The sequence below is a fragment of the Echeneis naucrates genome, chromosome 9, assembly GCF_900963305.1.
Source record: "Echeneis naucrates chromosome 9, fEcheNa1.1, whole genome shotgun sequence".
Lineage (NCBI taxonomy): Eukaryota > Metazoa > Chordata > Actinopteri > Carangiformes > Echeneidae > Echeneis > Echeneis naucrates.
This window is the reverse complement of record NC_042519.1, coordinates 799299-825802: the sequence shown is the minus strand read 5'-3', so window position 1 is coordinate 825802 and position 26504 is coordinate 799299. Positions and strand designations below refer to the sequence as shown.

Genomic DNA, 26504 nt, shown 5'->3' with positions numbered 1-26504 from the left:
TAATGATTGCTTTTCCATTTGCACCGTCTGTGTTCCAAAGACTATGCACGCCTTTGTCAATTTTCTTTTTTTAGTCCTGTGGTGATAAAGGACACAAGACACATAAAACATAATCCTCATCTTTTTTCTGGAGTTTAGGGATGTGGTCTTCTTTCCCTAAGACTAAGACACACAGCTCAGGATGTGTATTTGTTAGTGTGTGTGATTTGTATGGAAGCCCGGTATCTCCGACAAATCATGAGGTTGTCAAACGGGGAGTTATGTCTCCTGATTGTAGCACCCCCATGGAGGTGCACAGCCAGAGTTTTTGCTTTTTTTACTCTTTTAATTTCCAATGAAACTGAATCAGGTCAAGTAATCAGAGAAAAGAGTGCCAAGCAAAGTTGGTCTGTTGTAGCTTATATTATATAGCTAGAATCTTCCTTAAAACTGTAGCTTGAACTTCAAGGAAGCCTCAGTAAAAAGAACCCAATCACCGTTTCTGTCTCAGACAGGACTGGACTGTGAGATATGCTGTATCTGAACTGCAAATGTGTCCTTAAGTTGGAGGTTTTGAAGATGTGGTTCAGAGCTAAGAAAACTAAATGCATGTAAAGTCTTATATTATATATTATCCTATATTATCCTAAAGATGAACTGTAGCCTGTAGTGTGTAGTGTGCAGTGTGGCGCCACACTGGTTAGCTCAGGCTGGTGAGCAGCAGCTGTGTGACCCACTTACTTGTTTTGGTGCTTTGAGCCCTGCAAATGTGCATGGTACTGTGCCACAGAGTTCAGTGTGATGCTGCAGACTTCGCAGGTGTAGCTCCGCTTCAGACCTGGAACCAAACACAGACACAAACTAAACTAAATTATGTGACCAGTCGTGCTCCAAGGACATCATAACATGGAGATGAAGAGATGGTTTCACTTTGGACAATCCAAGCTCAGTGTTCATTTACTAACAGCATCACTGCAGGTTCCTGTGAGGTCTGTTTGGAGGAGAATATTCTTACAAGATCCTCTCAACTGAGAGGAGTTGCTGCCAATGGAGTGGAAACAATCATTCCATGACTGAAGCCTTCAGAGCTGCTACTTCAGATGGCTGCACATCACATACTCCAACCTTTTCCTGAAAAAGGGAGTGATGAAATTTCCCTTGGCTTACCGTCTACAATGCAACATCAGTAAGTGATGGCTGGTCATAGAGATGACTACAGATTATCAGATGCAGAGAGGATCACATGGACACGTGTCATTGTATGACAAACTGTTGTCGAGGTTTTTTTGGCCATGAAAGTGTAGTGTCTCCTCCAGTCACTGAAGACACACAGTCCTGCTCAACTGATCTCGCAGGTGGATGACCAATAAACTGATCACATGCAGAAAAAATATTGTTCGCTTTATTTCATCCTTCCTATCCTTCCTTCCTATACAGTTTCTACTTGACAGCCAATGCAAAAGGACACAGTGTGTGGTCGTCATCATTAACACAGTGTACTGAGATCAAGCTCTGTCAGCTGCAAGAGGTCAAACTGATCCATATTAATCGCCTTCTTTCTTTTTTAAAAACTGAACTGTTAAAGTGGCTAAAAGAGCTTGACTTTTTTCTTCACTCTCATCACTTCTGTAACTTAAAACCTCCTCCATCTCCAAACTGAAGCTACTGCAGGTAATGAGGTAATGAATAGCGATGAGCAAGTATACCACTATCCGTATCTGTTCAACCATCTACATTACATTACATTATCTGTATGTAGGTGTGCGTGGTTTATAAGAAAGTTGCATTTTTAAGCCTGAAATTGATTTGGGTTGGCCAGAAGTTGCTATATTTATTGTAAGCCTGAATATATTTTTATTTACATCTTAATTTGTACAACACCAAGGTAAGAAGAGCGAGCTGACCGGAAAAAAAATCTGACCTGAAGATGCAGCCTGCAAAGTATTCAGGGCTGCATGCAGCCCTGTCCCATGACACCGCTTCAGTTATGAATCAAGTTTTTACCCCATAAAGGGTAGTGGGGCAGAGTCAAAACGTTTGAGTTTTAAAAAGCTGTTTTAAAATTATGATGTAGTAATGTGGATGTAGCGACCTAAGTTGATATATGCCACCTTGGGCCATTCAGTGGGATCATTTCTCTATGAAAATGAAGGCAAACAGAAGGGACAGTGAGAAAGACTCACATACGTGGGTTTTTCATTGTACCGTTTTTTCTCCAGTACAGCTAGCTCGTTAAAATTAACATCTGACAAGTTGAAATAATGTTTTAAGCTAACTACTGGACAGTGTTTTTTAAATTGTGACGCCAATTGTTTTCCCCTCTGGTGGGTGGCTTTTCATGGCTATTGACTTGTAATATTTGTATGGTACTCATACTTGTCAAAATTGCTGTATCCGTACCGGATACTTGTTTCAGCCGAGTAGCCAGTTCAACCCTAATAATGATGATTATAGGTTATACATGATGGACTATAGATCAAAGACTATAGACTACAGACTATTAATTATCAACTACAGATTTAAACTATAGAATATCGACTATTGACCATAGATTACAGAAATTAGAAAGGAACCCCACACCTCTAAGAAGCTGAACAATCACTTTGACCTCAAAAGCACAAATGAGGATGATTAGGTGTAACACAAAGTGTAGCTGACACTGATTGAGCTGGTGTTGAAATCAAAGTAAACCTGTGCTGCACTCTCCAATTAATGTGGCTATCTATCCATTAGTTGAGCTATGTTAGTCATTCATTCATTCATTTTCTACCACTAATCCATTTCTAGGTACACCCTGGGCAGTTTGCTTGTCCATGGCAGGGACAACACACAGAAACAGACAGAGACGAACAACCACTCATGCTCAAATGCATACCTATGTGCAAGTTAGAGTCACCAATTACCCTAAACATGCATGTCTTTGGCCTGCATGAGGAAATTGGAATACCTGGCGGAAACCCATGCAGGCATGGGGAGAACATCCAAACTCTGGCTCAAAAACCAAACCTGTGACCTTCTTGTTGGAGGGGAACAGCACAAACCACTTATCCCCCGTGTTGTCTGCTATTTTAGTCCAAAGCAGAAATTCCTTTTCTGTCAAACAAGTGAAGGCAGTGGAAGAACCAGGGACCTTGACATGTCTGATTGATTTGCTATCAATAAAATAGAATACTTTGCTCAGAGTATTTGAACATCTACAGTGTCTTCTGTGATAACGTCAGCGTGGAGTCAACACCCCGTTGCTGCAAATTATGTGGAACCTACAAAAAGGTGTCATGTTGAGCTAATCTTAATGTGTAAAAAATTATTGATTGCATTCCACTCTCACAATTGAGTGGAACTACTCTATAAATATGCCTCAGAAACAAAGGTCAAGATAAAATAAATGTCATCAAATGTCACTCATAGAACTCATTTCCATATCGTCCATAAAAAGTTAGAAAGTGCTTTATTTTACTTTTTCAGGCTGAAAAAGTGCCATTTACCCACAACCGACTTCTTTGTGATGTCAGCTGTTCCGATGGAGGCTCATAGGGGTTGAGGCAAATCTCCCTTCCACTTCTTCTGAAAAGCTGAACATTAAGCACAGTCCCTGACACCAGACTGAGATTTCAATTTGGCCCACTCATCCCCTGACGCAGCCACAGGCTGGCATTAAAGTGTGCAGCAGGCAGAGAGGGTCTGCTGTTTTTTAGCATTCATCATGCTTAGGTTGATAAATAAACCAAGAGGTACACGGAGAAGAATACACCATCGATGTCTGTTGTCTCTTGTGAATTTTTTGTGGTTTTTCTTTCCGACTTCTCTACATCCTCTCTCTCTATGGGGGTCGCTGTTCTTTGATTCAATATGTAAATGGTGATGTAAAGCATTCTGGGAAATTTTCACTGGCCCTTCCTGGACATCACTACCTTCATGGGAGTACGCAAAATTTAGGGGTAGGGCCAAAAAGTAGGGGTAGAGCGTGTATTGGGACTGGGCCTAAGACTCCAGAGGGTCCCCATTCTGTTGACGACGTCCTGCCTCTTTCCTGTGCCAAAGACGCCACGGTCCAGTGCCTTTAAGGACTACAGACTCATTGCACTGACCTCCCACAACATGAAGACCCTAAAGAGACTCGTCCTGGAGCAGCTCCAGCCCAGAGTCAAGCCACTCTTGGATCCCCTCCAGTTCGCCTATCAGCCCAGACTCGGAGTTGAAGACGCCATCATCTACCTGTTCAACCATGTCTGCCCCCACTTGGACAAGCCAACGAGCACTGTGAGGGTTATGTTTTTTGACTTCTCTAGTGCATTTAACACCATTCATCCAGCTTTACTGTGCTTGTGGATTACCTGACTGGCAGACCACAATACGTGCTATTCTTTAACTATTGCACAGAGACCTGCTATCTTCAGATGTTTTCTTACGGCTCTGCAATAGTTGGATGTATCAGTAAGGGAGATGAGGATGAGTACAGGGCTGCTGCGAACAATTTTGTCACATGGTGCAAGCAGAATCCTCTGCAGCTGAATATGGCAAAGACTAAGGAACTGGTAGTGGACCTGAGGAGAACCAAGGCACCGATGACCTCCGTTTCTATCCATCCATTGTGGAGGATGATAAGTACAGGAAAATAGAGCACAAAGCAGGGGATGGAAAACACAAGAACTATTGTGTGTGCATAGCAGGTCAGAGCCACCTTCTCTTCCAAATATGGTTTCTGTGTTGGCTTACAGACTGTTAGGTAATGTCACAGGTTGTTATCGTCTTGAGTTCTGGGAGCTATAACACAGCACAATAATCCCCCCAGCTCACAAAAAAAAGAAAAAGGAAAAAAATGATCTAAAATGGTGTGCAAACAGAGTGAAACTACTTCTGTTTCAATCACACCAACGTGAGTCTGTGTTGCACAAGCCCACACTGAAAATGTGCTGGAGTAATAACAGAAAATCCATCCAACCATCTATCTTCGTCTGCTCATCCGGGGTTGGGTCGCGGGTACTGCAGCTTCAGCAGCCCCAGACTTCCCTTTCCCTGGCCACATCAACCAGCTCTGACTAGGTAGGCTGCAAGGTGAACCACGTAAGATTTTGGTTCGTGAGAGGTGCCATGGTTGACACATGATTGGACTATACCAAAAGGGTAACTGCATTTGATAAACAGAAAACCAAAATGGCTGCCAGCAGAGTTTCATATAGCAGTACGGAAGAAGAGGAAAACTCACCAGAAAGTGGTTAAAAAAAAAAAATATATATTCGGGACATAAACAGTGCTATATGCACATAGCTTCTGTGAAGCATGAAAAAAGTCAGGATTTCACACTTGCACAGTGGAATACTTACAGGAACAGCCTATGAGGGTGGCTTGAGTTGAGGGGTGAGTGTCGAGATGTAGCTGAAAACTACAAACACTGCCTTGATTTGGAGTTTGAAAGCATTCCCAAGGACGCTGCCTTCCATCCCACATGCTACCATAGGTTTATTGACAAGAGCGCAATTGCAAAAGTGGAAAGGGGTCTTGTGCATGAGAGAGAGAGGAGATGATAGATGAAGCGAGGCCATCCCATCAACATCAAGCAGGACGACTCCGAGTCTAAGATGTTATCAGCTCTCAGAGCCAGTCTGTATTCAGCCTTGATTGGGATACATATATGGTAAAGGCAAAAGAAAGTGGCATGTGAGAAAGATGAGTACCTTTAGCCTTATAAAAATCTGGGTACAGACTTTAACCTGGACCACTCAATATTTGCACTACGTTGCAAATATGTATTCCACCTGTATGATCATCCAGGTTCTGAAAATGTCATTGAGACTAGGTAAAAGGCTTTCTGTATGGCATCATCGGCCTTTCCAGAATTATCTTATATTATCAGGCTGCAATCATGAGGTCCTATTTCAAACAAAAGATAGGTGCTCCATCACCCGCTGGATACGGTTGGCATTTGGAAGATGGAAACCTACAAGTCACATGGATGACAAGTAATCCAGCCCCTGATAGTGTTTTGCATGTGATACACAGCAGTTGCAAAGAGAGTGCCTGTGAGACAGGCAGATGTTCCTGTGTCTCTGCAGGACTCTGTTGCACAGACTTGTGCAGGTGAAGAGGCGAAGAGGTGAAGGCCATTCTTCTCATAAAGAGAAAAGACGACGTGCAGGTAGCGGCGGTTGCGAGCTCGTCCAAGAAAGAGACGGTGGATCGTCGTCAAAGAATTATGGAAGGTTATTACAGAAGCGCCGAACAATTTGCGGACGAGTTCAACACGTTTCTTAGACGTATCGAATCGGACGTTAAACTAGTCTTTAACGACGTTCACAAGAAATTTGAATATCACGCCGGGGGTCAGTTTCATCTTCGTTGTTTTCCGCCCGTGGCTTACATCCTAGGTGTAAAGCCCGGAGAATGGATCAAGTTTGAATTGAAGACGGCTCCTTATCCCGCGGATATAAAAGCGGGGATGTACCACCTCTACTGTTACACAGACGTGGTACAACACAGGTGGTGGGTGACGCTTACGCTCCTCTCTTGAGAATCGTGGCCCGTGGCCAAGAACCACATTGAAAACATTTGCATAGAGATTAAATCGGATCAAAACCTACCCGTCGATTTCACCGTGGGCAAGACTGTGTTGAAATTACATTTCAGGCCCGTCAAAAGTCTTTCCGGTGTATAAAAAAATGATTCAGAGTCTCAAAACAGGCCCTCACCGTTTTGTGAGTTATTACGAAAATCAAGTAGGGGGAGCGCTGCCCGGCTTTTACGGGTCCCCCGTGATGTACGGGAGAGGTATAGGCTCTGTATTTAGCAAGTTATTTCGTTTTGTAGCGCCTTTGGTGAGAAAGGGCTTCACCATGGCAGAGAAAAGAGGCAAAAGAAAACCACCTTTTTTCTTGTTCCTAGTTTGATAGGCATAGCTTTTAGGACCGGCTGCGACTAATTCTTGTATGCTGTCCCTGTCTAATTTGTCGGTCAATTCTCCCAGGTAGTTACCCAGAGGCAGTTTGTTTTGGCCCTCTCTAGTGGTGTAAATGAGGCTGTCTGTGTCAAAATAAAGAACTCTGTCCTGCATCTGTTCCAAGTAACCGTAAAATTTTAATCTGCCGTAGGCCATGTTTAAAGCGGCTACAAACACATTGTCTACCTTGTTGGGAGGGGCGATGTAGCGATCTCCGTACACCCACTGGATCAGAACCACTCTGTCGTTGATAAAGTTAAAGTATTTGATTTTGTGCTTTTCTGAAAACATAAACGAGAAAAACTCTTCGGGTTCTGTGATGAGAGACGTCTGACAGAGGTTATTTCTCTGAGCAAACTTTCCCTTGAAGCTGGTGAGACACAATTTAGAAATTTGTCTTTATGCTAGATTTGGTTTATTTTTGGAGGCGTCCAGCAAAATACCCTGACGCGTCTGATAGTCCCTGACGTATCTTTCCCTGCTCTCCTCATCTACGACCTCGGGCGGGTAACCCGAAGCCTCCTGTTTACCTTTCAAAAATGTCTGCATGTACTTTAGAAAGACGGCGTTGTCCCTGCGATCAAAATGCCATACTTCTGTGATCTTGGCCAAACGATAGCCCATCTCCAAAGCCGTGTTAAACTCTGGCGTGACCCACACCCCCTTTAAGGCCCTGGCCTCGTCACTGTGAGTGCATGCCCCCTGCTGAAAATTCATCTCTGCGCAGGCGTGGCACAGAGTAAACACAAGTTTACCGGAAAGAGTTCTTTACGGTAGAATGGGGAATAGCAAACCTCTGGGCGGCTACACTACGGCTTTGAGTAGCCCAAAGTAGCTGCCGGGGTGTTCAAAATCTTTGAGAATTATTTCAGGGTGGCCCAGAGGATAAGGGAAACTGCAATTTACATAGGGATACAGGGAGGTCACGTCCACGTAACGGTCTCGTCAGGCTCAGCCGTGTTTCTCAGCTTCACTGCACACGTCCTGCCTCCGTACAAAGCCTCGCGGGGTGACAGAGGCTGAGGAGCGTCGTAATGTCTGAGAAAATCTTTCATCCCCTCATGAGTTTTTTTCATCTCTGCCCACCTGTGCTCTGTCATGACGACGGTTGTGACGCCGTGTTCCGAGCGCAACCTCTCTAATCTCTTCACTGTGTTAGAATGGAGCTCCTCAAATGTTGTCCCTGTGAGAGGAGAGCGTTCTTGAGCCTGAAAGCAGAGTGGGCATCCGTGGAAAAAGCAACCTAAATATTCAAAGATGTACTTAACGCCTCCTGCTTCTGCGTAACCGTATACAAAGTACTTTCCCAGCTGTTTTTCACCGGTGTTCATAGCGTGCTGTATAAAGATGCTGCGGGTGTTAGAAACCCATTCTAGCCACTGTATGCTGTCGTGCGAATAAGATTTGAACTGACGTTTGTAATGATCGGGCGGAGGAATGGCTAAGGTTCTGGGCTTGAGAAAATTTGTGAGAAATACTTTCATGCAGGCCGAGGCTATGGTCGACCTGCTGAAAGGATCCACACCCGTTTCCTGGAAGTAACCGTTTCTGAAAACGGTACAAGCCTCAGAGAGAATGTCCACGTGGTTTTGACAATACAACAGCGGCTCTTTTTCAAAGTTAAAGACCCCGCCCCTCACCGTGTCGTACCAGGCCTCAAACTCCCTCTTGCCCGCGGCTGTCATGCGGTCTGTGCAGTAATCCTCAGCTCGAGGATAAGGGCCTTCGTACTTCAAATGCTGCTCACAGCTGAAACCATGAGGAAAATAGCCTTTGGTTTTATCAGCAAAACCTAAAGCTTTGGGCATGGCGGAGAGAGGCATGGCCAGAAAACTCAGCGAATCTATGTATTTATGGCCGTAATCGGTTTCTGAAAAATAAATCACTTTGCTACCCTGCATGATCAAGGAGGGCTTTATGCCCAGATCTATCATGGTGTTGAGGACCAAGTAGCTGTCAAAACCTTTTGCATTATGCGCTATAAAGACGGCTTTCTGATAAGAGGCCGTTCTGAAATGTCTGACAAACTCCAGAGCGCATGTCATGCCGTGGGCGTTCCATCCGACGCCACCAGATACGGCAAGTGCACACCCTGCTCGTTCGTGAAGGTTTCAAAATCATAAAAGACAATTTTCTGATTATGATCCGTGTCTGCCTGTAAAGGTTGCATGTAACACAGATGCTTCCCTCTCTCTGACTCCTCCTCCTCCTCCTCCTCACCGGTGACCTCCCCGCATATGTTGCATTTGAATTTTTGACACACGTGAGGTTTGCTCTTCCCATTCATAGCGACGTACCACAGTCTGTGACATTTTTCACACTGCTTGTACATCTCACATTGACTGGCGTACGAACCAGCACCTACCCTCTCAACAGGCTCCTTGTGTTTACTCAGACAGTAAGCGGACTGACACGTTCTGTTACAATCTACACACAGGACGGGCTCGAACCTGACTTTACAACACGAGCCGTCCAGACAGACGGAGCATCGCCCAGAACAACGGTGGCTGCAAACGCTGTCGTATCCTGTGTAACAGTGCTCGCACACTGACGGGCTCCTAGAAAAGATTGTAAATTTTTTATACCGTAATAGTGATTCTGGTGTAAAAACAGAACAGTTTTTTCTTTTCTAGGGTTAGGGGTAAGGAATTTGGAGAGGGCTCGTGTGCCTTTGTTTCTATAAAACACTACAATTTTACAATCCAAGGCCTTCTCAAACTTTGAAACATCATCAAACGTCACCTCCGTCTGATCATCAAAACCTACAGCCGTCTGAAACTCTCTGCCCTTTCTCTCAGCCTCCCTATCGCAGAGATGGGGATGCAGCAGGTGTGCCAAATTAATAGCAAAACACATTTTGTTGCGGAGATTTTCCACCACGTACAAAAATACAAAAAATACAAATACAAAAACGTACAAAAATCTTCTCCTCTTTTTCAAACAGGTGTACGGCCCTGTCTATGGCATTCAAACACTCTGTGTGTGAAACAACCGGTGGAGAAGGTGAATCAACCTGAGAGAAATGAGGAGAGACGGGGGGCTCAGTCGCAGAATCATTTTAAAAGGTCAATTCGTTTATTATAGAACGAAGATCGTTTACAGCGTTTGTCAGAGTTTCAGGGCGATTCAACTCCTCTATAGCTAGGTTTATCGCTAGAAAAGGGTCCTCTGAAAAACTCCTCACAATCGGCATTCCCTTTGCGCTCCATGTCAAACCTTTTTTGAATTCAAACCTCGTACGCCAGTTCATACAGCCTGTCCAGAAATCTATCGAGGTGTCTGCACGGTATCCTCCTGCAGTTTGGCGACAGCGTCCTAATTCTTGTTGACCTATAGGAGGACCTCCTTCTCTCGTAGGACCTCGGTCTCCTGAATGAGGTTGATCTTGCTCTCCTGAATGGGGACCTTCTGCTGCTTCTGGAGCGCGAATTCCTCCTCCTCCTCTTCTCCTTTCTATAGTCTGAAAAAAATAAAATAAAATAATTTCCCACGGAGCTATACACGGTTGAAACAGCTTTGCTCTGTTTCACTGTTCATGCAGGTACACAGTTTGAAGTACAGGCTGATGTAAAAAATAAATAAATAAATAAATAAATAAAATAAAATAAATAAATAAACTTACATTTTCTTCTGTTAGCGGCAGAGGAAGAAGATGAAGAAGAAGAAGAAGAGTGGGTCGAAGACTCCTTGGCTCTTTTCCTAGATTTTCCTCGAGCTTCCTCCGTTCTTGAGACCTCCGGGGCCTGGAATAGCGGTTCTTCAACCGTGGCTTTCCAGGGCCCTCCGGCCTCTGGAGCTGTCTTTGGTACGGGGTCGGTCACGGCTGTAGCGGTTGCTGGCGCGGGAGAACTTTCTCTGAAAGCTCTCTCGATTTCGTCCAGATCTAGCGCACAAACTACCGGGTATAAATATCGTAAAAATAAAAATAATAATGTGAGACTTACCCTCCAACTCGCACTCTAAAAGGCTGCCTGTAAAAACAAGTCTTTTAAGAAAATATACACATCACAAAAAAAAAAAAAACTTTTCAGAAACAATCAATTAACTGCGTTGTCTTAAAATCACTTACCGTTGTTCATTTCTTTTCTTTGTTAGCTCCGAGCGGTCAGCTGATCACAACTTGTCAATCGGTCGCTCTGTCAATAAACAGGCCGTGCTCGCTGTGGCCATCCAGGTGCATCTTGGGTTTTTTAATCCCCTCCCTGTCACGTAGGTGTAAATCATCCGCGATTGATGGTCAAGCGAGTATTTTTTTATGGTAAAGGCAGATTCCCTTAGCCTTTCATTCACGCTGTTTTTATGATATGTAATAAACAAATTACAGTCCTCCAGACTCTAGCTGATAGATAAGCAAAAGTTTTTTTTTTTTTTTACCAAGTGTAATAAACGCGTCAGACTCGGGGTCTTGTCCTTTTTTGGAATGAGAAGACTGACTTGTTCTTTATAGGTTTGCATCAAGAGAATAACAACTTGCAGATTAATCTAAAAACTACTCTTATTTCACAAACACTCTATCTTGTCGTGCGAAAACAGCTTCTTCACAACTTTGATTTCTTTAATTTCGGATGATTTAACACCGTTGTTTTGTACTGTCTCTTTGTAGAGAGAGAGAGAGAGAGAGAGAGAGAGAAAGAAACACTCTGTCTATCCTGTCATGTCAAAACAGATTCCTCTTTTATGTTTTTGAAAGTTCTGCCTAAAGAGAAACACAAATTTCAGATTATTTACCACACTCTGTCGAACTTATAATGTGAAGACAGAGTCCCTTAGCCTTTCATTCACGCTGTTTTTATTATATGTAATAAACAAATTACAGTCCCCCAGACTCAAGCTGATAGATAAGCAAAACTTTCTTGTCCCTGTGTTTTATCAGCTGTGAACAACTTTGTTGTGAATGAGAAGACTGACTTGTTCTTTATAGGTTTGCATCAAGAGAATAACAACTTTCAGATTAATCTAAAAACGACTCTTATTTCACAAACACTCTGTCTATCTTGTCGTGCGAAAACAGCTTCTTCATAACTTTGATTTCTTTAATTTCGGATGATTTAACACCGTTGTTTTGTACTGCCTCTTACCCCGTCAACCTCTATATGAATCGAGCGCCGTTCTGCTCGGCCCGCCCTCGAATGATTGGTTGTAACCTCAGGGGTGTGGACACACTAGGGGGCTGGCTACTGACCATTCGGGGGTGAAAACTTACCTCCTCTCCAGTCAGCCCTGAGTAAAGAAAGGGAAAACACTCTGTGTCCTCCTTCTCCTCCTCTCCTTTCATTACAACAGAAGTTTGAACAACGGACGAAAAATTACACCCTAGTAAGTAACCCCTTCACACGGAGAAAACACATGATGATTGTTTTGTACTCCCTCTTTGTAAAGAAACACTCTGTATCCTCCTCCTCCTCTCCTTTCATTACAACCGAAATTTGAACAACGGACGAAAATTACACCCTACTAAGTAACCCCTTCACACGGAGAAAACACATGGTGATTTTTTGTACTCCCTCTTTGTAAAGAAATACATTTTTAAATACATACTCAATATGCTCCTTTCACTCTAACAAAACACGTCCTCCCTCTTTGACCGTCAACCTCAAAATGAATTTGCCGCCATTTTACTCAACCCTGCCCTCAAATGATCTGATTGGTTCTGACCTCATCGCCTGGGCGTGGACAACACTGGGGGAGTGGTTACGACCGGGAAAACGATCTCATTGGTCGAGAGGGGCGGGGTTAACTAAGATCAAAGGACCTGTCAAAATTTGACGAGAAGGTGTACATATTACTCTCTTTTGACCAATCACCAATCACAGTTAGAATTGTGTTGTGTACGCCATTCCAGAGAATTTGAGTTGAAGAATATATTATGTCATTACCTCACTGAGGTGTTTGGGTCAACACCAGATGAATTCAGACGTTCTCACTGTGACATTGTTCATTTTCTCTGGACTGATCAAAGCAGTTTCAGCAGTGCGTGCTGTCACAGAGCAGGAAGCTCCCCCCGATCTCAGTTCATCAGTGCATGAACTGAGATCTGGAGGATTGGAAGTCAATTCAACACCTTGAACTTGTTGTTCCTCAAACTTTGTGTATGTTGCAGTGAGGCAGGGACCATGACCCAGCTGACAGAGGAAAATTACATTAGGGAATATTGTTTCCATGAAGACTGTGACTCAGTCTGAACCAGGTTCAGGTCAAAGTAACATCCACACAAATGAAAGACCCAGCAGGACATTATCCAAAGCATTACACTGTCCCCAACAGCTCCTTTCTTTTCCCATAAAGCATTGTGGTGCCAGGTCTTCCCAAGACCCCCTTCTTCCATGTCTTTCTGGTGCAGTTGATGATGCTCATGTGTGTTGTGAGGTCCAAAGAAAAGGGGTCCGAGATTCCAGTCCCTCACATCCCTCAAACTTCAGAGACTATTGCCTCCAACCGAGATTTCTCAAGTCTCTGTTAAGTGCTATCCTGGACCCTTATCTGAGCCAGGCATCTGGAGACCCCGCTTTCCCAAGATCATAAATTGCAGTCAACGCCACAAATCAGCATGAACCTGCCTCACCCGCAGAGAGGTACCCCTTCTCTGACCCTCAACTCAGGCTGACCTGATAACCTTGTCAGACGGAGAACGCAAATTTGCTGCCCTGGAATGTATCTATATTCATAAGGACACATGGATTGACAATATAGAAAATAGGATACTCTGAGCAAGTAAGAGACTGCAAAGACACCGGACTGACTTCACCGCAAAGAGAGGACTTCATAGCTGTTCGAACCGTTTTTCTACAGGCCGATTCAGCAGAGATAGGATTTGTACCAAATAATGAACTACTCCAACCACGCAGCCGCAGCACCACCTGATGGCGAGTTATCAGAAACGATGGGGTGTTGCCACTACGTACTTGGGTCCACTCATAAATGTCTGAGAAAAGAGAAAGATACTTCATACACTGCCCATAGTCCTGTAATTCTGATTCTTCCTAACCAATCAAAACATACAAGGAAATGTTCTTTTCTTTGTTCAATTGTATTGTGTTCTGTGATGATGTGAGCACGAGATAACCATTTGATTGTGCTTTGCAGAAGATGATGTATCCCACGCCCATTGAAATTACATCTAACACAGAGAAATTTGTGACTTTGAGTACAGTTTTCTCCATACACCATGGTTGATTCAAACTTGTGTGAATGAAAGGCATACTCGAAATCCGTCAGAGAGAAGTGCGATTGGGCCGATTTCGCGCCAACAATCAGAACATGCCCATGGTTCAGCCCACCAATAAATAGATGCTACAAAATTTATCAGGGCGGAAGAGGAAGTTCGAGGGAGAAGAGCTAAACAAATACAAAAGTTTTTGTTACCTTTTGTTTATTCAGGATTTGGGACTTGACCAGTTGTTAACAAAGGCTAAGTCTCGACTCATAGTAGAGACCGATGACGGTCGGGACAAGTTTGGCTGAGCTCAGGCTCAGCATCCCAAGTTGTCTGGCAACCACGACTGCTTGACCTGAGCCAGTCCCATCCGCCTTTCATTTCTCTTCTGTTTTTTTTTTTTTTTTTTGCTTTTTGCTTTTGCTGTTTGGGTTTTGTGGCCTCGTAAGAAGAGATTAATTCAGACGTTGAGTGGATTATCAAGACAGTCACACAAGAGACAACATTGCTGCTCCAGAGGGATGAGCCAGATTGACAGCCGCTTCATCCGAGGACCGTCTAGCTTGGGAGGCCACGATGAAAGATCTCGCCGGGGCCGCCCTAGCCGGACATCTCCTCTGCCCTCTTCGCGGCCGGTTGAATCATCTTCCAAAGTAAGGTGGCGTTTATCTGCTTCCTCAGCGGGTTGTTTTGAGTGCTGCATGGCATGGCTAGTAAACAACACTAACCCAAAGTTTTAGTTCAGAGCTCTCCTTCCTCAGACAAGCTCACTCTGATACTCTGACAGATGATCTGCCTTTCATTTGCCCAAATTCTCTAGAGCCACCAGTTGCTTGATCAGTATCGCCCCAGGATGTCATTGCATTGATACATTCGAGTTGTCTTAATATCTGTAGTTCTGCTGTAACCTGCACCCCTATATAATGAGCACACATTTTGACGCATTCCTCACAAATCAATAAAGGAAAACCAAAATTCTAAGCCATTGTTACACTCCCTCTTTCAGTAATTTCTCTTTAGTCACACAGTACAACAGTACAATCTACCACAGTAGATAACACCTCTTCCAGACTGAGATTAATAAGAGGCAATGCTATACATAATCCAAGGCACAACATGTGATCACTCTAGGAGTTCTGATGGTGGACTGGGGTCAGCATGGATACTCTGAGTGATCTGCAGCTACACAACAAAATGTCATCTCAGTGTGAACCAGCATTAACTTCTTCGGCAGTTTGAGCTACAGTAGCTCTTCTGTTCGATCACATCACACAATCCAGCCAAAAACAGGGATGAACGAGGTGTCTCAGATTGGCAGCAGCTTCAATATAGACTTTGTCAAGCAGAGTAAGTGAATGTTATTATCAATTTATTTACATGAATTAAGGGATTAAGAATCAATTATTTGTGTTGCTGAAAGCCCTGATCTCATGTTCACTCAAAAAGACTGACTGTTGAATATCAGATAGAAATCCTTCTTGGGAGTCTGGTTTAGCAGAGAAAATGTCTGAACTGTAAATTCTCTGGAAAGAAAAACTGCTGACTTAAAAGTTGAAAAATAATAAACAGAAAATATCTGTGAAATATCACATTAAAGTTGGGGACAAGTTACTTTGTATATGTCTACCTTCAAGAAAAAGACACTGTTAACAATACACTTTGAAATCCACTGCATGTTGCTTTGCTAACATTTCGTTATTGATTGGATAAGTCTTTTTCACAGCTCCAAAGCTGTAACCCTCACAGGAAGGCGTTGAGCAAAATGAAAGCAACATGGCATAGCAAATAAAGGAAACTATTTTCTCACCAACCATAGCAGCAAGACACAACACTATCTGTGCAGGGGTGGAGGAAAGGCGAGTGAGCAGGGCAGTAGGACTCTCCCATCTGGTCCACGCTCCCTGCTGTTAGAGTGCACTGCAGCACAGGATCACCCGTTCAGGCATTGTGCAGGTAGATTGCTGTCAGATCCAGTTCCTGATGCAGGCAGCCTATAACACCTTGCCAAGCTGAGCGAACCTCCACATCTGGGGAAAGAGCAAGATGGCCTCCTGCCCATTTTGCTCTGGAAGACGCTCTCCTCAGCGGCTCCCCAAAGGCTCTGGCAAATGGCCACTATTGGTGGCGACTTGATCAGGTGCTTAAGGCAGTTGCTGAGAGTTTAGCACAATCACCTTCGTTAGACTAAGCCAAAGCCAACAAGCTCCTCCACACAGCCTCTGGTTGGCAGCTGCAGGCTGACCTGTGAAAGCATGCTTACATTCGCATAGCACATTGCAGCATCTTCATTCCATCCAGACATGACCATCATCTCAGAGGCCCAAAAACACCTGATCATGCTGAACTCACAGTGCCTTGGGAAGAGCCAGTGAGGCTGTAGAGAAAGCCAATAGGTGGCTTTGGTTAAAGAGGGCTAATCCATGGGTACCTGCTAGGACGCAAGTCGAGGCCTACTCAACCCTGGCTGGGTCACCTGGGCGAAAGTGTAAGTGGTGAGACTCGAAATACCTTATGACCCTGGGTCACAACACTGCATTCCAGTGCAGACGTTTCTTGAAGACTTTGGATTCCTGTGACAGTTTTTTTTTTTCTTTATTTTGCTCACATTACCATAAGTTGTGCTATGTCTTTAATTGAAGTTGTTAAACATATTTTTTGGGTAAAGTGTGTCTAGCAATCAGTAAACCATCTATCTCAGACTCTTTTTGGCATTAGTTGCTACAGTGTGGCAGCAGTTTGTTTTGTTAAATCTTATTTATCCCTAAATGTATCTTTTCATGACTGACCATCAGATCAAACATAAAAGCTTGAACACCTTCATGTTAGTGTGTTGTGAAGCTACACTGCTTTGAGCCCTCAGGCCCACCCAATAAATGGCGTGTACACTGTGAAAGATGAATCCAGTGACATATCAATATATGCATGCAAAATACAATGGAACCTGGCCAACCTTTACAGGTACCTCACCCTGCGCCATCTGTGGGCCAGTAGTATCAGTAATTCCTTTCCTCTTTCCCTCAAGGCACCGCTTGGAGTACTTGGCCTGTGACTCCACTGGGCAAGAGAGTTGGGTGGTTACAACAGGTGTACAGGTGGACACACCCTACACAGACGTTTTGTTTACTACAACACCTAGGGGGGGCTCAACAGCAACTCCATTTCATGTTGGAAGTGGGGGTGTTGCAGGAATGACGACCCAAATACAGGAGCCACAGACTGGGTGTAGAAGTGAAGGTAGAACTTTAATTGCAAAAACCAAAAACTACAAACAGAGGTAAAGGGATGACAGGTAGACAAGCAGGGATTCCAGCAGGGATTCCAGCAGGGACATGGGCAGAGACACGGGCAGACAGACATGGACCTGACTAGGACTAAAATACTAGGACTTAAATACAGTGACTAGACAAGACACGGGTGAACCACATTAGGGCAGGGAAGGCAATCAACATGAGGGAAACAGAAGAACAAGATTATCAAAATAAAACAGGAAGTGACAACACAGACCGAACTTACTAGACAGAACTTGAAACAACAGAGCGCAAAACATGACAGAACTGTGAAACTCAAACCCCAACAGTGAAACCAAAACCAGACTGAAACTCAAACCATGATAGAGAAACTCAAACCCTGACAGTGAAACCAAAACCATGACACTCTAGCATCCTGGGTCTGCCCTGCTGACCACCACCCAACTCTGAGTTGGCCCTTCAACTGTTTGGCTTTGCCAGCACTCCTCCCACGGTATCCAAATCCACTGGGAAGCTGTTTCAGCCTGCTTGATGTCATTTCCTATCAGTTGTTCTCTTGCCACCCAATCAATCACAGTATACAATAACACTACACAAATAACACAGTGACCTATGAAGTTGTGTTTGTGTTGTGTTCAGTGACTGAACCGTCAAAGTGACACTGGCCTGCTCAAAGCCAGTATATTCAGGCAGTATAGTCAGGCTATGAAATGTGAAATGTTTTACTGCTGAAGATTTTGTTCAGCTTTTGTGTGTATTAGGATTGTCTTATAAAACCCTTACCCAGAGGAATAAAAAATGAAGCTTGTTTTTCAGAGGAAACACTTTCCATCATTATCATTGCTGAAGACTTACTGAGAAGAGCAAACGGCTCTGTAACCATGTTATGTTCAAATGCTTTTCTTTTTTCATCTTTGGATTACATGTCTCTTTTGTAAATTGTACTTATAATTATTACATACCAGGAGTTTGTTCATGATGGACCTGAGAACTAATTTCCCTGTTGGACACTACTGTGTAGTAAAACTTCACTTTGCTGTTGTTTTCCTTGTTTCTTTAAGAGCAGTTGAGGAAAATGTCTTAAACCTAAAATTCCAAACAATTAATAAAGATTTTTACAGCAGAACAAAGAATCATGTTAACCCCCACAGGATGTGTGTGTGCAGAGGAGGAGGGGTACATGTCAGAGATCAGGGGTCAGTCATTAAACAGCAAATTAGGATATCATGAAGTTTATCTTCTTGATTTCTCTCTCTCTCCCAGTGCACCCCTACCCCACCCATGGCCATTAACGCACATTATAGTCTGCAGGTTATAGGAATGCATCATATGAGTGCCTAAATATGTATATATGTCTGTATATGTGTTTATAGTTAAAAAGGCCTCCAGTACGACCTAAAATACAACAATAGGTCAATCCATCATCCATCATCCAACCACTGATACCAGTTTGCATTTCCCAAAGCCAGTCACACCAGAGTTATCCTAAACCTGAGGGGGAAATGATGGAATTATGGAAGCAATGAAGATGGAATATGATGAAGTGTCCCAGGGATGCTTGTGATGTTTCAGATAAGAATATATTATAGAAGTTATGAAAATATCATCTACGATTTCAGTGACCTTCAGACTAATTCTGTGTGTCATATAAAGTCACAACTTCCATGGCTAAAACACTCCAAATGCCATGATCAAACCCAGCAGGTCCCCCATAGAGGGCACAGTTTAGAGAACTCAGCCACCTCCTGCTTATTAAGGTGAAAGTGAGGGAGGATTGGAGGTGTGCCCTCTTTGATTAGCAGCATCAGGAATATCAGGTATCAGGTATCAGGTATCAGGTATATCAACATCTATGATCCATTGGCTCCACCTTCACCTATTTTTAGGACAGACATAGACCCTGCAAAGATGGCAGCAGCAGACCAGCTCTTTCTGAGTTTCATAACCATTTTTCGGAATCATATGTGTTGATTGTTGATATATTGAAAATGTATGGATTGTAAGAGTCAGAAGATAAAAACACAGTGGTACCTTTCATCTCTCCCATGTCCAGGGTCTTGCCCAGCTGCTCCAGCAGTTCTGCTCTGACAGCGTTCTTCTTGTGCTTCTTGCCATCATAATGCTGCTGAGCCATGCCAGGGTTGTTGAACCAGGCGTTACATAGCTGGCAGTAGCGGTCTGAGTTGCCACACTGTCGTGGGAAGGTCATTGGTGATGTTTCTGGGGAGCTCTTTACAGGACTCTGGGGTGCCTCTGAAGGAAACAGCAACAAAATAATAAATAATAATAATTTTTTTTAGCAGACTCAAAATGTGATATTGTTAAAGGTCACTTATCATTATTATTATTATGAATACCTTTAAATATATACAAACACATCTGTAAGAAGCACTTGGTTTTATTTAGATGTAACTGAAATAATAAATAAATAATAAAATTAAACTGATTTTATGTTTTTCACATTCAAATGTATCTCAAATGATTCATTCAGTTTCTCTCTGTTGTTAGACTCACATATTGTAATTCATGTGAATTATTCTTTTAATAACCAGAGCTAATTAGTGAGCGTATATGTTTAAAAAGTGAGTATATTTCTAAAAATGTACAAGAACCTCAGGTCACTAACTGCATAGCACCACCAAAAACACAAATGGGTTTTTTAAAGTGGAGATTTCAAGGGAGCAGACACAGATTAATGTCAGGGCTTTAATGAGCACTGATCAGCGCTAATGTAACGATGACTACAGCCTCGCTTGTGCAGCAACCAACTGAAAAACAAGCTGTAATGCCAATTAAAGGTGTGAAGAGCAAAATCTAGATTCTACTTGGGAAACAGAATCAAGAGACCACTTGTCTCGTGGCTGCCCACTTGTGCCTTCATGCATGCATGACAGCATTACCGTCAAACGAGTGCCACGTTGCACCGAGTAGTCCTGACACACAGCACCACTATCAGCTTAATCAGTTTTAACACTCCAGTGCTAGGGCCCACCCGAAGTCAAGATTTAGTGTTGTCCAATTACATCCCCTTATACTAGTGAACACTTTAAAATGGCAACTGCAGTGGAAATCAAGGGGGGAGAGAAAGTCTACAACCTGAACTGTCAGCATTACGGACTGTTGCCGTTGATTGAGTCAAAACTGAAACACAGGCCCTGCAGAGTGTATATCTGCATCATCTACACAACCTACAGTGGGCATCTGGCCTTTATGTAGGATTTTCAGCTGTGACCTTATGCTTATAAGGTGATCCCTTCAGCTAATAGGCCATTATAAACTGTTAGCCCCAATTAAATCAGTTCTCTGCCAGGAGGTCAAATGTCAACTACAGAACAGCAACCTTGGAGCTACTCAGGATTTAGTGCCTTGCTGAAAGGAAAGCAGCTGCTGATGGAGGGATTTTTATATGATACAAAACCCAGAAACTTAGTTGAAGGATTCAATCTCCCATTTTATGGTGCAGAAGGAGAAGAGGCCAGCAGCTCCTTCTCCTTCTGAGTGTAAATTTGCAACAACGCTATTTAGACACCTCTGATATAACAAACACAACCTGAGAGCACACAACAATAATATTCAGGCAATAACCAGGAATAGAAGAGACAGGGCTGACAGGATGTAAATGGGAAAGCGAGAGAAGCAGAAATATGTATTTTATTCTACAGACATGATATGAGAAGAAAAAGGTCTAAATCACTTCCAGGATAACAAGAAATCCCACTTTTCACGTCAGTATTTTTCACCATTTAAACTTCACTCAGAGGAAATATATTCATGCTTAGCTTAGTTAGTTTTTTTTATTTATTTGTTAGCAGTATTACCCCATAACATCTTGAACTAATTTGCACCAAACTTGAAGAGGGATGTATGGGCAGGGTCATAGGAAGGCATTGGCCATTCCTGGAGCCCTTCCAACTCACTCAGAATGTGGTAGGTTGCTGTCAGCATTAATTAAGTGTAAGTACACTTACTACCATATTTCAGCTTTAATGTAATTTTCTACTTGAAAGTGTCGCTTTTCATGGTTATGGTCATGGCTATTAAAAGGAGCTAAAACTCACTGGACCAGATATGTAGTTTTAAATGTCACTATGTTTATATCTAGTTAATTTGTAATATGAGGGAGGTGACTTCAAACAAATTTATTTAAATGAATTCAATGACCAACAAAGGACCAAGAAGGGAGGGCAAAGGTATTAGGTCTGGTGTGTGTACTGGACTTACAGCTGTGGGGTGAACACTAACTATTCAGATGGAAGTGTGAGCAGCTGTTGTTCCACGTTGTTCCAAGTCAGTGAAAACAACAGGGCAAATGATCATGATCAGGCCAAACAAACCAAACCAAAGCGAACCAAAATAACAACATGGCAACGCTGCAGAACAGCAGAATAGCTTCTAAAAACACAAAATTGCCAAGCTGCACAGCAGCTAACAGTTCAATCTATAAATAACATTGGGCTGTAATTTAATGTTGGGCCTTTTTATGTTATGTTATGTAATGTGCCCCTCCTTTCTGAACCTGAGGGGTATACTACGAAGGAAGCTCAACAGAGTGGTACTTTCTTTGGGTGAACTGGCTCGACAAAGCTGAAAGCATTGAAAGGTTATCAACTTGATTTGCCCACCCAGGATTGCCTCATCAAGCTTTGTGTGCATTCACATAAATGTGTAAATTAATATAGCCTATGTAATACGATATAATATATATTATATATCATTATATAACTTTAATTCCCTCCCTGACATTGTCTCACAATAAAGGATACATGGAAATCACCTAGATTAGGGCCAAATGAAAGTGAAATTAATTTGATTTGTCTTATTTGTGATAAGGTCTGAGCAATTTTCTAATTGGTGTTCCATTAGTTTGTAGTGCCAGCAGTGCAAAACGGTCTTGGCAGCAAATCCGGACCAAGCACAAAAATATAATCCAAAGTGGTATGTATCTGCTGTGCATTTATCACTCTTTTAATGCAATGTGGATGATACAATGCGTAACATATTAAATGTTAATATTATCTGAAGCAAACAAGAAGAGAAATGAGAGGAGAAAGATTGGATGGGGCCCCGCTCCAGCAGATTACACGGCCTCAGAGGAGCGGATTGTGGAGGGGCAGCAATTCTTTGTCCAGGGTATGTATAAATGCTTTGGTGGTAAAATACTAAATGCATATTTATTGTTTCTCAGATGAGAAAAGTCTTGCTGGTCCCCACACAGAGGTAGCTGTCCAAGTTGTCATGTACTTTTATCTTTGTTTGCTGTGTTGAACCCACTTTATTCATTTCTCTTAAACTATTCCACATCAATCATGAGGAGACACTTCCAGTGTATTCAGAGGTACCTTTGGGGGTAGATATCAAAAAAATATTTAAATTCATCTTTTGAAATTAGAAATAATTTAGTGTCTTGCTCATTAATGTCATAGGGAGAGGTCATTGTGCAATCCTCCCCTCACAGGTGACCTCCACCACAAAAAAAAAAGGTCAAGGGTTTTATCATTTCTAGCAGCCCTATGTCTGCTTTTTAAAAGTAAACCTTATACCAAGAATGTATAAGTGAATGATGAACACAGTACACCAACATAACTGAGTCTATCTCACTCATCTCTTTTGCTTGATGTCCTGTTAATACATTTTGGAGCAGACAATGTGAGGGTCCTTTATAAAAACCACAGAGAGCTGGAAAATCTGAAAATAGAGCTGGAAATCAAAAACTAAAACTTGAGATCAAGCAAGTGGAGTATGAGAAAACGGTACCACAGTAAATGGTACTTTAAAATGTTTTGTTAAGCATGGTTGACATTGTATACTTATGACCTTTCCTTTTCCCAGAAACAGAACAGAAACATAACTATAAAAAAATAATAAAACACATCCTGTGATTAGTGGAGGGTTTTTTTTTTTTATTGTGTGAAAAACTGCTGCTGATGGCTGCATTACTGTAAGTGCATGACTTTGTTTGGTCACATTACTTACATATGGTTCAACAAGGTTGCATATGCGTATTCCCTTAGCTGAGAATCTGTATCACTCATCGTGAATATCGTCAGAAAACACCAACAGATCACTCCGGTCTTGAAAAACTCTTTTCCTCAGAAGAGCACCTCTACAATTTGTGCACTTAAATCCCCTGGATCTTCTACAAATGGGGACGGCATGTTCAAGGACCAGTTCGCAACATAAGTTACCCCGGTGACATAGCCAGCTGGAAAGAGCCATACCCAGCTATCTTGACAAGGTTGCTGCATTCGACACACCTGACATAGATCAAGCTATAGTCGAATTCATAGGTCAGGCCTTGAAGACGACCCTGGAAGATGAGCTACAAACTGTGGAATTGGGTAAGTTGGCCATCTTGCTAACAGCACAGCATAGGTATATTAACCAAATCACCAAGACAACTTTTGGCAAACTAAAGGAAAAGAGAAAGGCAGTGAATATTCTTGAGGATCAATTAACTAGAACAAACCAGGATCTAATGGAAGCACAGGAAGAGCTCTACTTGGCTCAGGAAGAAGTAGTCAGTCTGACGGCCCGAGGTGTTGAACAGGACCGACAGTGGGATTTGCAATGACAACTGGACCAGTCGAAGGAGCAAGAAGAGCAAGCTGCGCGGCAGCATAGGCAGACTGAAATTGAGCTCATGTCCTTAAAAAAAGGGACGGACTACTCCTTCCAACTGGGCCTGATGCCCACAGGAGGCTGGAACGCCTCCACTCCTTGCTTCCATCCTTCCATGCACTCTGTATCGGGGCGCATGCCCACTGATAGAGATCTTGACAAAATCGCTCGCAACATCACTCACAACTCACAATGCTATCTCAATGACATCAGCTATTACTTGCAAAGTTTACCTGATGCCACATTAGATGACAGAGGCAGTCCCTCTGCACAAGAGAAGATTATGAGATGCTCTCACACGCCATAATCGAAGAATATTCCACAGGCTGATCTCACTGTGGCCATGACCGTCAAGCAGGTAAGAAATGAGAACCCAATGATCTACTATCAACGCTTGAGACATGTCTACTTCGGCCAAACCAATGAGATAGGTATGGAAGAAGACTTGAACTTCAAATCCCTCTTCGTGCGAAACCTCCACTCCACCATGAGTCAGCACCTTGGCGTCCATGGCCTGCCCATAAATGCTCACGAGTCGTGCGCTCCACGAGCTAGCCCTGAAGGGCTACGCAAAGCAGAAACAAACCATGGCTTGAGTACCTGAACCCACAGTCTTAAATGTGGACACTGAGACCCCATCACTGGAGCTGAAATGAAAGCTGGCACTTTACGAATAGAACACCATGCATACAATTCGGTTAATGTAGTGGCTGTGCAATGCCATGGGGGGGAAATGCAAGCAGAGATCTTCGAACTTAGGAACTTAGCCCGTCTGCTGATGGCCGATATGCTTCGCGACATCACTCCATCCGTAGACAGCCTATGGGTCGAATTTCCCGGATACTATCTTAGTACCTTGGCTTGTTGTGTGGCTTAGGCATACTCACACCCTGAAAATAAGTTGGGCAAGAGTAACAATGGCTTAAGCAAGATTGCCAGGGGGAGAGTCCCCGACCAACACCAAACCATAGAGCTCATATAACTTAAAGAGGATACCTTAAGAGTCCACCACTGCTAACGTAGTGATGGCTTCTGCTATCTTGGAGCTTGCATATGGAGACAATTAGACAACCCAAGTAGATATGTAGAAATAGTAACTGGGTCATGTAGCAAAAGTAAATTCCACACCTTAGTAGACAACACATACACTAGACAAATGCAATCTTTTGCAATAATAAAATACGGGCCCACAAACTTGAACCCTAGCTTTACCTTCCATGCCTTAGAATAGATGTGCCCATGCCCTCTAACCATCTCAGACAACTAGCAGCACCCTCGATGCATCTACAGTGAACTACCTTCCAGAGGAACGGGACCTTGCCTTATCAGTCCAAACAGACACAAACTGCCCAGTCTGTTGGACCGATGGGGGGATTGTTGTGAGGTCCGGAAAGGGGGGGTGGAGATTCTGATCTCCCTCACCCCTCAGACTTGAAAATGACTAGATTTCCCAGATCTCTGCTAAGTGCCATCCTGGACCTTTATCTGATCCTGGCATCGAAAGACCCTGCTTTCCCAAAACAATAAATTGCAGTCCATGCCCCAAATCAGCATAAATCTGTCTAACCCCTTCTCTGACCCTCCACTCGGGTTGGCCTGATAACATTATCAGGCAACGGAGGTAAATTGCCGCTCTGGAATGCATCCAGGCCAACAAGGACGCAAGGACTGGTATAATAAAAAATTGGATATCCCAATCAAATAAGAGACTGCAAACATGCCGAACTGATTCCCCCACGAGAAGAGGTGTTCGAATCATTTTTCTACGAGATAGTTTGGCTGAGATAGAATTTACACCAGACAATGAACTATTCCAATTATGTAACAACAGCACCACCTGAATGACGAACCACCGGAACCAATGGCATATTGCCTGAGCACCTTAATGTATGTGCTTGGTTTTTGCCTATAACTGTTCTGTAAAAAGAAAAAGTAACTTCATACATAGCCCATAGTAATACATTTCTAATTTTCCACAGCCAGTCAAGATATGCATGAAAATATTCGTCTCTTAGTTCATTTGGTTGTGTGCTCTGTGATGTTGTGATTAACTAATAACCATTTAATTGCATTTTACAGTGAATAAGATAAAACCATGTCCACCAGAGCACCCACAACAAGCAGAGAAAACTGTACCTATCAAAACGATACATTTATCTTTGTTTTAGTTATAACTTCAAACTTGGGTGAATGAAAGGTGTATCTTCAAATCCAAACACCGCCCTTGCTATGCCATGAAGTTAAAGGGAGTAACTTGACTGGACCAAATTCGACCAAGTTTGGCTGCACGGCACTCAGCCTCAAGTGTCTCGGGTTGCTGTGGTAACCAGGGCCGCTTGTGCTGCTTCAATCTGTTTTCATCAGAAAGAGAAGAATAATTCAGACATTAACTTAATAACCAAGCCAATTGCTCAAAAGACAACACTGAAGAGGGACGAGCCAGACCGACAGCCACTTCAGCTGAGGACCAGTCTAGCTTGGGAGGCCACAATGAAGGACCTCGACGTGGCCGCTCTCATCTCCCACCCTTTTCGTGGCCAGTTGAGTCGTCAACCAAAGTGAGGTGGCGTTT

General features: G+C 43.1%; 1 protein-coding gene across 1 annotated transcript in view; it reads right to left on the bottom strand.

The window, feature by feature from the left end:
- Window positions 1–26504, bottom strand: part of zmat4a (zinc finger, matrin-type 4a) — a 154838-nt gene that overhangs the window by 10179 nt on the left and 118155 nt on the right. The window contains exons 5-6 of the mRNA XM_029509820.1: window positions 19346–19567; window positions 721–817 (exon numbers count right to left, since the gene is read on the bottom strand). Of these exons, the coding sequence (XP_029365680.1) occupies window positions 721–817; window positions 19346–19567 (319 nt within the window). The remainder of the gene's footprint in view (window positions 1–720; window positions 818–19345; window positions 19568–26504) is intronic.